The 12,667-nt window shown below is 35.8% G+C and overlaps 1 protein-coding gene across 2 annotated transcripts in view; it reads left to right on the top strand.

Moving 5' to 3' along the window:
* LOC150094657 (phosphatidylserine synthase-like) overlaps positions 1-12,667 on the top strand; it is a 204,537-nt gene that overhangs the window by 115,577 nt on the left and 76,293 nt on the right. For both annotated transcript variants that reach the window (XM_090411080.1, XM_090411079.1), the window contains exon 8: positions 12,147-12,228. In XM_090411080.1, the coding sequence (XP_090267206.1) occupies positions 12,147-12,228 (82 nt within the window). The remainder of the gene's footprint in view (positions 1-12,146; positions 12,229-12,667) is intronic.

Below are 12,667 nucleotides of genomic sequence, written 5' to 3'. Positions count from 1 at the left end.
GCGATACTTAAGGACAAAGAAAGAATTCGGGAAGCTGTGAAAGGTTCCGCACCTATGAAGGCTACAATTTTAACTAACAACGACAGGGACCCATCCATGAAATTGTGAAATTGTTGTTTATGTGGATGGGAGATTTAATACAGAAAAATTCACCCATGAGCCTTTGCACAGTGCAAGCGAAGGCTAGAAGTCTGTTTCAGAGTTTAAAATCACACGCTGGAGATGATTACGCAGAAGATTTTCAGGCTGGTACTGGATTGTTTAAGCGTTTTAAAAAAAGATTTGCTTTGCATAACGTACGTGTCACAGGAGAAGCAGGAAGTGCAGATGAAGATGATGCCTAAAAATTCGTTGATAGTTTCTACTCTTTAATCAAAGAAGAAGGTTATCTACCGGAACAAATATTTAACGTAGATGAAACCGGCTTGCAATGGAAACGCATGCCTAATCGTACGTACATACACCAAGAAGCAAAAAGGATGCCAGGATTCAAAGCTTTTAAGGATCGGTTGACTTTGTTGCTTGGTGAGAATGCTGTAGGTTTTAAGCTTGAGTCTTTTCTCTTTTATCATTCTGAAAACCTTTGTGCAATTAAGCACATCAACAAGCTCACACTACCCATTTACTACCATTCAAACCCTAAAGCTTGGATGGCTCAAGCACTGTTCGAAGACTGGTTCATGAACTGCTTTATTCCCCAGGCTTGTCAATATTGCAGAGAGAGGTATCCCTTTCAAGATTTTATTGATTATGGGCAACACCCCTAGCCACCCTCCTCATCTGGATGACCTTTAACATGATGTTAGCGTGGTTTTTATGCCACCTAACACAACCACTCTCGTTCAACCATGGATCAGGGTGCTATTTCAGCATTCAAGGCTCACTACCTCAGAACGACATTCGCACAAGCCATCGAAGTGATAGATTCTGATGCTGATTTATCTTTGCAAGACTTTTGGAAGCAGTACAACATTCTTCAGTGTATCAATAATATTTCGACTGCATGGGAATGTGTAACAAAGAATTGTATGTCGGGAAACTGGAAGTGATTACAGAAAAAATAGTTAAACTTGCAAAAAATCTTAAATTAGAATGTGAAATAGAAGAAACGTAGAGGAGTTGCTAGATTGTGAAATAAAAGAACTTTCGGATAAACAGTTGATTGAATTGGAAGCACAAAGAGTGTCAGAAGAGAAAGAAGAAGAGGAGCCAGAAAATAAATTCACTGCAAAGAGTTTATCAGATTCTTTTTCGCAACTGAATAAAGCTCTCGCCAGTTTCGAAGCAATGGACCCTAATGTAAATTCAAGATGCTGTGTGTTGTTATCGTGAGATATATGAAGGAAAAAAGAAACAAACTGTTCAAACAAAGCTCAGCATGTTCCTCATCAAGAGAACATCTCCTACCTCAACCCAAGAACATGACCCTGATGATCCACAACCCAGCACAAGCAAAGATTAAAAATTGATTTTGTAAATTTCATTTGTATTAATTTTTACATTAATTTTAGATTGTATTTTTGTATTTACAGTACAGTATGTACAGTACAGTATGTACAGTATTATTTTTCACATTATGTACAATACACATAATTATAAATTTCAAAGATTATAAAAATAAATGATAAAGATGATGAAAAGATTAGAAAAGTTAAAGAATACTGTTAATAAATATATGGCCGACATACGACCAGATCGACCTACGACCTGTCAGTCAGAACGGAAGTCGGTTGTAAGTCGACAACCAAGTGTATATATTTCTACATTATATAATGCAATTTTTTTCGGTCATCTAACGATCTTTCTTAGAGCTGAGTAGTACGATAGCATTTGATCTCCTCAGTCAATGCCGGACATTCCCTTATTGTATTCTTGAATTATTATTATTATTATTATTGTTCTGGGAAACTCCAAGGAGTCGACAAACTCATTGAGGGAGGCCCTAACATCATGTCTGGAACAACTATTCAACATTCACACAGTATCTATCATATCTTGCCTTGAACTCATTCACGGTCGTAGCACCCACAACAGACTCTGGAAGCTTATTCCACTCATTCACCACTCTCCAAGCAAAAAACCTAGCTCTAACACCCTCGTCAATCACGCTCTTGCCCAGCTTCCATGCATGGCCCCTAGTCCTCCCACCACCAGTCATATTTTCAGAAATATCTTCTGGATCAATCTTATAAAAACCCTTCAGTAATTTGAATGTTTCAATCATATCACCCCTCCTTCGCCTATCGTCCAATTTCTGCAACCCACAAATCCTCAACCTATTCTCATAAGGTTCATTCCACAGACCTTCTGTCATCTTGGTCACTCGTCTCTGGACCCTCTCCACTTCCTCCCCATCACGAAGAAACCCTGGTGCCCATAACTGGGCACAGAAGTCCAGATGGGGTCTTATCAAGGCTCGATACAGAGGAACAACAACTTGTTTCTCTCTGCATGTTAAAGTATTTTTCATAAGCCAAGTGATTTGGTGAGCTGTTTTAGTTACTTTTGCAATGTGCCCCCTAAACTTCAACTCCCTATCCACCAGCACTCCCAAATCCCTGGCCTCATCAATCTCCTGGAGTACGGTTCCACCTATGCGCTATACTGCTGCTATTCTTTTCACCCCAAAGTGCATAACCTTACACTTTGCCACATTAAACTGACATCCATTTTTCCGAGCCCAGTCCTCCAAACTATCCAAATCATCCTGTAAAATTTTGACATCCTGTGCACTCACAATTGCTCTACCCAACTTTGCATCATCAGCAAACAAGTGAACACTTCCTCTCATATCCTTTCCAATATCATTGATGAACAAATTGAAAAGCAGTGGTCCAAGAACAGAGCCCTGTGGCACTCCACTAGTCACAAGACGTCTTTTTGACTCCACTCCTGAATAAACCACTCTCTGGTATCTCTCCTTCAACCACCCTCCTATCCATCTTACCAACCCTACATCTATCCCCATCTGCTCCAGTTTACTGATTAGGGTTCCATGTGGTATCCTGTCAAAGGCCTTGGCAAGGTCCAGTAGTATCACTGTAAACCCATTACCCCTATCCAGTTCAGCCGTCACTGTGTTATAAAACGTGAGCAAGTTACTGAGGCATGATCTACCCTTCACAAAACCATGCTGTCCCCGATACAGTATCCCATTTTCATCTATCCAATCCTGTATTCTTTTCTTGACTAATTTCTCTAAGACCTTAACAATGATTCCTGATATGCTAATCGGTCGGTAATTTACAACAGCAGTCTTGGAACCACCTTTATGCAGTGGAACTATTTTCCCTTCCTTCCACCCGCTTGGGACTAACCCAGACCCGAGACTCAAATTAAACAAAATGGTCAAGGGTACTGACAATTCTTTAGCTGCTTCTCGTACTGCACGAGCTGGTATACCATCCAATCCCACAGATGTATTGACATTGAGGTTATGCAATAGACTACTCACCTCATTCACCACAATTCCCGTATAATCTACTGGTTTATTCGTTTCTGCAATGTCCCACCTGGATGATATATTCTTGCAAAGTGTCAGAATTTCCAAGAATTTGCAAGAAATCCATTTACATGCTATAGCAGGACCATTTCACTGCCAAAAAATCTCCCCTTTTTTCAATTTTCGATTTGCCACTTCTATGGGATTTCCCTTTCTGTTATTATGTAGTGTTCCACATACATAAATTTTTCGTGCAGTCAATAATTTCGTAAGAGTAACAGAATTATAAAAATGATCCATAAATAATAGGTATCTCTTATTGAGATATTCCTCCGGTAAGTGCAAAACAACTTCAGTAGTGTGACCCAAATTATGGTCAGTTTCTTCAGATTTACCGGAATAAATTTTTATTTTCATAACAAGACTATCGGACTCGCACAGTTTATAAAGTTTGATTCCGTATTTGTGTTTTTTATTTTGTATATACTGGCTGAAACTTAATTTTCCACTCCATAGCATCATTGATTTGTTGATACAAATATTTTTATCTGGTACGTATTTTTGGCGCATAATATTATTAAAATGATTCAATATTGGTCTTACCTTGTATAGTCTGTCAAAAGATGGTATTGATTATCAGCAAAGTGAAAATAATGCAATAACAACTGGAATCTATTTCGACTCATATGTGATCACCAAAACATTATATTATAAAGTGGGTTTCTACTTTAGTAATATGCTCTATTGTTGGAAAAGAACAAGGGCCATTTATAATAAAAGTCGAATAAAAACTTTCATTTCTGCGACGCTGACATCCTTTCATTGTGACGCCCTGTGAGATTTTCTTACTCATGGAAGTTTTGCAATTTCTTTGCTCAGCATATAAATTAATTTGTTCGACCAGTAATGCAAGAAACTCTTCGAAAAAAATATAAGTCCACCAATATTTGTACAGCAAAATCTCTTGTGTCCAATTTCAAACTAATGTTCTCTTGGAAAATTAATTGTTCAGGATCTTGTTGTATTTCGGTCCACAAATTATCGTTCGTATTTGATGTTGCTTGGAAAGTATCAGGATTATCTTCAGGCTCAGGGATGACTTCATCTTCGCTGTCCTCAGTCAAATCCTCAGAAGGTTCATAATTGCTACTGTCGTAACCATCCTTGGCAAAAATCTTGTAAAATTCTGACTCACTTAGATTAGTGTAATACTCAAGTTATTCTTGAGTCAGTGGTCTTTTCTTATCCATATTGTGGGGTTATAAATATATGTTATAATAATAATTATAAAACAAAATACTCAAGAAAGAAGTAAATTTAATGTACTCGACTAAGTTTGATTCACTACTTAAATATTTACACACATATCTCTAATTCTGCTTTAGCGAAACAACAAGTTGAAGCGTGTCTGAGTATGAATTAACTTGTAGTTGGCTACTGCAAAGAACTTTCTGTTACATATGCCAACTACGAGATAACTCGTGAGGCCTTTTTTCCAAAAAAAAAAAAAAGACACATTCTGTATGTTTTTGATGATTACTATGCATTATAATTAGGGTTTTGAATAATATGATGTGATTAAATCAAATTGGCTTCTGAGACCCAAATCCTGAAAATTGCCATGGCAGTCGACATGTTAATTTCATGCCAATTATTTTGATGCGTTTATTAATTTGTATGCTTTGGATCTTTTTCTTCAGTGTGTTCACATATTGAACCCATTTGTTTCTATAGTTATCTACTGTTTGTACTGTTGGTTCTTTAGTAAAATAAGCACGATAATAAAAATTATTAATTTATTCAATTAATTTGTTGAAAAAGTTTATTATTTAGAACTACTTTGTTACTTATTAGCTCCCTTCCTTTAAACCATAACTTTTGTTTTATCAGTAGATATCTCAGTAGATATTTGGTAACAATATTTTCAAGGTTGTCTAGAAATAACTGTACCTTTGTCTTATGTATCAGCGGTTAACATTTGATCATCTGTATATAATAATAATGTATTTAGTTGGTAATTTGGTTCTAGCTGTATTTCTGTGTTATTTACACACTGTCATTCTTTCAGTATGAGGGTGGTCTGAAAAGTTCTCATATTATTTTTATTTTTATGACAAATACATTTATTCCGGCTCCATTAACCCGTCCCTGTAGTGGTTCTCAGTAAGATTTGCAAAATACCCCTCTACAGCTGCAATCACCTCTTGATTCGAAGAAAAAAGCTTACCAGCGAGGAAGAGTTTTAGTTTTGGGAAGAGATAGAGGTCAGAGCGAGCCAAATCTGAGAATAGGGTGGATGTTCCAATTATTCATAATAGTGCAGATCCCCTTAATTTTCCCATTGCCAAAACACCTTTGTTGGCAGGTCCATTGTCTTGATGAAAGATGATTTGTTTCTTCTGCAAACTGGATTTGCAGAAGAAACTTTACTCACAAATTTTTTTGTCTAGTCTGGTTAAAAGATTGGAATAATATTCCCTGGTTATTGTTTTAACCTTTTCAAGATAATTAATAAACAAAATGCTTTTAGCATCCCAAAACACCGATGCTATGACCTTTTCTGCTGATGAAACCGACTTTGTCTTCTTTGATGCTGAACAACCGGCTTCTGTCCACTGTTTTGACTGCTGTTTGGATTCTGGTGTGTAATGGTGAATCCAAGTCTCATCCATAGTAATAAATCGACACAAAAAATCAGTTTTATTCTTGTTAAAATACTCCAAGCACTGTTCAGAGATTTTCATGCAAGTATATTTTTGATCTGCTGTGAGCAAGCGTGACACCCATCTTGTGCAAAGCTTTTTCATATTCAATTCTTCACGCAAAATATATCCTACACATTCTTTTGAAATGCCTATAGTCTCAGCAATTTCACGCACTTTGACTCGCTGGTCATCCAATACCATATCATGCACTTGATCAGTGATTTCTGGTGTTTTTACACTTTTCGGACGTCCTTCACATGGATCATCTTCAAGGGTCTGGTATGGCCACATTTAAACTTGGCAGCCCATTTCCTAATTGTCGAAAATTAAGGAGAAAAGTGTCCATAAACTTTTATGAACTACAAATGAATTTCTTTTGCTGTTAAGCCTTCTTTTACAAAGAATTTTATAACTGCATGATACTCAATTTTATCCATTGCAAGGGATACAGACAACACTTTTGCTTCAGACAGTTGTATAAAACAATCTACTTGATAGAATGACTTGCAATTTCACATGGATGCTTACGACAGATGTACCAACTTAGAAAAAAAAAATCTTGCTGATAGTGTTGCCATCCATGGTCGAGGCTGAGAACTTTTCAGACCACCCTCATAACTCTGAGGTATAGCTTATCTCAAGCCTTTTTATAGATGTCCTTTTCTTATTCCTAATTTTCATCCATTCTGAAGATATGGCACTGTTTTTTTACTGTTATGATGTCAAAAGCTAGTTAAATCCTGATGATTGGAAAAAGGATCTGTGTGTGTGTGCACAGATCCCTTTTTTTTATTACAATATTATAATTTATTACAATAGTGCATATGTGTGCACACATGCACTATTGTAAGTTTTATACATACATATATATTTGTCTCATGGCTACAATAGTTGTTTTATCGACTGCAAGTGGTGTTGGTTTCTATACTGAAATCTAGGAACACAAATTTGATCCTGGATATATGTATTTTGCTATGATAATTCTTTCCTATTCTTAAAAATCAATGCTAGCTTACACAATAATTAAACAAATTAAGTCTTAACACTTCCATATACAGAAAATGAAACAGTTTAATAATACTAAGATACATTGAATAAAAGGAAATATACAGCATTCTGAAATAAACTTTAACAACAACAACAACAGAAACTCATCCTTAAGATCTACAAACACAATTAAATAAATAACATCTTATCTTATCTGTTGAAAGTTTTTTCACTTGGTTATACTATAAATTAAAGATGCCAAGAAAATATATTCTTGGTTTAATCCTTTAATCATTTTTTACATCAGTTGCCTTAGTATCCCATAATGCAATGCTCAGACCCACTGATGAGACCTTTATTAAGGTCTCATCAGTGGGTGCAGAACTAGAAGTGATACCAAGGTTGAAGTAATGCAGAAGTCATGTTTTCATATACAAGTCAAAAGGTGTCACACCTTATTACTAAAATCTCTGGATTAGAGATTTGATGTTAAAAGTTATTTCACTTGGTTATACTATAAATTAAAGATGACAAGAAATTATATTCTTTGTTTAATCCTTTATCTAAGTGTAAGCAAACAAAGTTTGCATTGTGTGAAGCATTATACATATCCGTAAGGATATGTGCATTGCATTATGGAATACTGAGGTAGTTGATATGAACTCATTAGCCTCTATATACAAGTGGCCCAGTTATTAAGTGACTTCATGTGCAAACTTTGTTGGCTCACACTTGGATAAAGGATTAAACCAAGAATATAATTTCTTGGTATCTTTAATTTATAGTATAACCAAATGAAAAACGTTCAACATCTATCTCTAATCCAGAGTATTTTAGTAATAAAATGTGACACCTTTTGATTACTTGTATATTATTATTATTATTATTATTATTATTATTATTCAGGCCTCCAAGGAGTCAAAAGACTCATCGAGGGAGGTCCTTCCTAAGACATAAAGTCTGTCAAGACTCATCGAGGGGAGGTCCCCCCCTGAGAAACACAAAGTTTATCATACCACTCTTTAAACTCACTGACCGTTCTCGCTCCCACCACTCCATCAGGCAATGCATTCCACGGCTCAACCACCCTCCACACAAAGAAACCACTCCTTACCCTCTTGCTCACAGTTTCCTTTCGTAACTTCCAGGGATGGCCTCTTGTCATCGCTCCTTCCCGCTGATCAACCAAGCGAAAGAACTCCCCAGTGTCAACCCTGTAACCACCTCTCAACAGTTTAAAAGTCTCAATCATATCACCTCTCCTTCTTCTATCCACCAAACTCTGCAGTCCACATTCTCTCAGCCGATCCTCATAACTATCCTTGTACAGTCCTGAAACTATCTTTGTCATCCGTCTTTGTATCCTTTCCACAGTTAATTTATCCCCTTCAAATCCTGGGGACCAAATCTGAGAACAATAGTCCAAGTGTGGTCTGATCAGAGACTTATAACAACGGAATGATAACCCTCTTATCTCTGCAGGTCAGTGTCCTTCTCATAATAGCAGCAATCCTCTGTGTTACCTTCACCACCTTTGCAATATGTCCCCTAAACTTCAGGTTTCTATCAATCATCAACCCCAGATCTCTTACTAGCAACAACTTAAATACTTCTGGGTCTGACTCCCACTGATAATATTTTGGATTTTGGCAAGATAAATACTTTGATTTTCTTTCATTTGTTTTTCACTTTGATTTTATTTTACTGGTGCTAGTGGTGGTTTTGGCCCCACTAGCACTGGTTTTTTTTTTAAAGTAAATATTAAGATTTGTGGTTGTGCAGTTAATATCTACATTCTAGATTAATTTTGGCAGTATCATGGCTGCCATTTTATAGTATCTCAAATAGAGCATTTACTGGTGTTGTAGAATTATTTCTATATCACAGGATTATTTAATTCTCAATCTCATGACTGAAAGTTTTTTTTTTTCTGTTACTATCAAATGCAGAGTTTTAGCCTTTTTCCCCACCTGAGATAATGGTACTAATTCCCCCAAGGGTGCGAACTTTAGAAATTGAAATTGCAGGATGAAAAGAAGTGAGACAAACTAAGGTTTTAAAAGAGATAGTTGTTGCTAGTAAGATTTATTCTTTCACCCCATACAGTGGAGTGAAATATTTAATTGTAGTTAAAGATATGGAAACGCGGGACAAACTATTGCAGAGTTTTACTTTCAGTGCAGCACAGTTTTTCCGGTAATGGTAGAGAGCCAGGTTAAAACAGGAAAATCTGAGAGATTTCTGCTGAAATATATAGAGAACAGTAATGAAATTCTTATACAGATATTCTCGAAATGGGGTAAAATTCATAACATATGAAAGGGTTTATCAGTTGAGGATCCAAACTGGTTTTCTGGTGATGTCACCTTCACAATGGTTATGAAGATGCCTGTACCAAATTTTGTCAACATCGGTACAACCCAAGTTATGGTAAAGTATTCCAAAGTACAAAGGTAGTGCCTACATTGTAGTTCATATGAACACTTGGGTGGTCAAATGTTTAAACTGCATGGAGATCAGACATATTGCTAATCAGTCTCAAACCCTGTCACAAATGTAAAAGTTCTGACCACTGCATAAACACCTGTCCTTTTAGAACTTTTGCTGAAAGAATAGCAGTACCAGAACCAATTAGAACACCGTATATATCAGAGAGGCATAAAGAAGAGTTCCTGGATCTTCCAATTCAGTCTAGTAAAGACAGCACTTTTAACCCTCTCTTGCATAAGGGCCTCATATGAGGACACAACAAAATGATGTTCTCAGATGAGGACATCATTTTTAACATATACAGGGTACAAATTTAGCAAAATTAATGAATTCGTGGTAATACTATAAGATTAAATGGTACTTTATCATCATTATAATTTTTTATAAATGAATATAAAAATTCATGCATTCAGAGGGTTAAACAAACTACCCTTGCTAAAATCACAAAAGGTGTGCAACCTAATCAACTAGAAATTAGCCTCAAAATTCCAGAACTGCAGGTGCCACTTGCCCAGTCAAATATGGTTGGAACAACATCAGTTGAAATTTCCAATAATGAACTTAGTATAATAACTGAACAGATACAAGGCGAAATGCAAAAACACGAAACAGTTTTACAAGCAGAAACTGGAGAAGAAACAGAAAAGCAAATAAGACAACTGAAAGAACTTAATATGCAGACATGATCATCAAAAAGGAAAGATGAATTAATAAAAAAGAAATTGAGGATAAATAAAAAAAAATTAAAAGATGTAGTAGGTTGCGGATCATCAAATGAAAACTCTTTGGGCCCAGAAGAGTTTATGGACTATGAAGAACCATCTGATGCTAATAAAGGAAAAGCAAGAGATATAATTAAAAAATAATAAATTTTACTGATCCAAAGGTTTCTCAGTATGATTATCATCTACATGAAAAGAAAATAACTAGCATCCAAATCAAGAATGATAGACATGAAATCGAAATAATGGAAAGCAATTGTAAAAAATTGGAAAATAGTTTACAAGAAGCAGGCTACAATTGCTCTTTCACAGATTGAAGACCTTATCAGGTTCATCCAAAATCTAGAAGTTAAAGACTTACCAGTGACACTTCACTAATCATAGCATCTCCTTTCTGCATTGCCTTATTAAATTACATGGATTCCACAGGCAAATTAAACAAGAAACTATATGGAAACTTATGCTGCTGTTTGTTTCTCCAAGAAACATACTTCTACAGATATAAAGATATAAAAATTTTAACAGATAGATATCCACTTTCGTATTGGAACTTTGGAAGATTTAACTGGGCTGGAGTAGGAGTTCTTATTCCAAAGGGATGCAGAAGGGAGAATCTTGACAGTAGACTGGAAATACTGTGGATATGTAATGAGGTTTATAAATGTTTATGCTCCATCCAAGGAACAGTTAGATGAAAATTCTTCCAGGAATTGGAAGAATTTTCATATCACCTCCAGGGAGTCCAAAGTCTCATCAAGGGAAGGCACCTACTCTACAAATCTCTGTCTCCACCAAACACAACTACCTTCATCATCCACATCAATTCTATCTACCACCACTAGTATTTTCACAGACCACCACAAACATCCATGTGTTTGTGGTTGTCTGTGAAAATTCAAATTCACAAGCCTGCGGAATTCAAACCCACAGCCTTTTGGCTGGAAAGCAGATATGCCAACCACCAGGCCGGCATATGGTGCTCACTACATCATAGCAGCTGGAGACTGGAATTGTATTGAAAACCCAACATTAGACAAAATAGGAGGACATCTGAGGAGTGGAAAAGTGGGATATGCACAGTTAAAAACATGAGCCATATGTTTACTAGATGAGCATCTCGACAATGCTCATCTAGTAGACATATGGAGGATTCACAATCTTAATCTCCAGGCTTACACATAGATGAATCAAGGTATTGGTACCCATTTTGATCGAATTTATATCTCTTCTTCCCTTGTAAATAGGATATTATTATTATTACGTAACACCTCCAGGGAGTCCAAAGACTCATCAAGGGAAGGCACCTACTCTATAACTCTCTGTCTCCACTAACCACACCATCTTGACATCAACATGTCAGATCATAATCCAGTTCTTAAGTTCCACTGTATGGAACAAGTAGAGATCAGTTCTTGACCATGAAGACTTCCACCAAATTTTCTGTTGATCTTTTCAACCAAATTCCAGACCCTCTGTTAAAATTGGAATAATGTTACCTGGAATCACTTAAACAGAATGGGAAAAGAATGGTCAACAAAAACAGAAAAGCTAAAGAATAGCAAAAAGTACACCCAGAGAGAGAGAGATGGTGGTTGCAGCAAATATTAGTGCTTTAAAGACCAAATGTAAATTTTAGCAATATTGCAACCTGACAAATAACCATTTAAATTAAATTGGTAGGAAATTAATAATGTAAACTTAATTATATGGTACTTCTTAGTATGCTGTATCCCTTTTGAGGGCATATATAAGGTAATGATAATTAGGTAAATACCAATTTTTTTTCTTCTTACTCTTTAGCTGGACACATGTGCGATGGTTAGATCCCAACTGCACATACATGAGGTTTCTTGCAGTTATAGAGATTGTTATCTTCTGGCAGGTAATTTAATATATGTTGGTAATATTATAGAATATATCTGTTTAAGACACTTTAGAATTATGCATTTTCACTTAGCACAAAAAATTTTTTTATGAAATGTTTATAAAATTTGGCAAACCATGGCATGTGTTGATGCTGCTTCATATGTCCTGTTTTATTCTTTGCATAATTACTGTATTATCCTTATAATTCCATAGACTTCAGAGGAGACCCTCACAATCCACGCTATCTTTCATATCTCTCTTTGAACAAAGCACTCAAAACAAACTCTGGCAATCCATTCCATTCATTTATCACTCATTAAAAAAAAAATATACATATATATATATATATATATATATATACAGGGTGTTCGGGATAAATTTGACAGTTTCGTAAGGAAAAAGAAAATCTTCTTTGTATCTATTAAATTTAATGAATTGACAAAAAAACATTACAG

This window comes from Typopeltis vanoorti, chromosome 21, assembly GCF_054136105.1.
Source record: "Typopeltis vanoorti isolate ZY-2024b chromosome 21, IOZ_Tvanoo_1.0, whole genome shotgun sequence".
NCBI classification, from domain to species: Eukaryota; Metazoa; Arthropoda; class Arachnida; order Uropygi; family Thelyphonidae; genus Typopeltis; species Typopeltis vanoorti.
The sequence above is the reverse complement of the archived record's forward strand: the minus strand, read 5'-3'. Positions and strand labels throughout refer to the sequence as shown.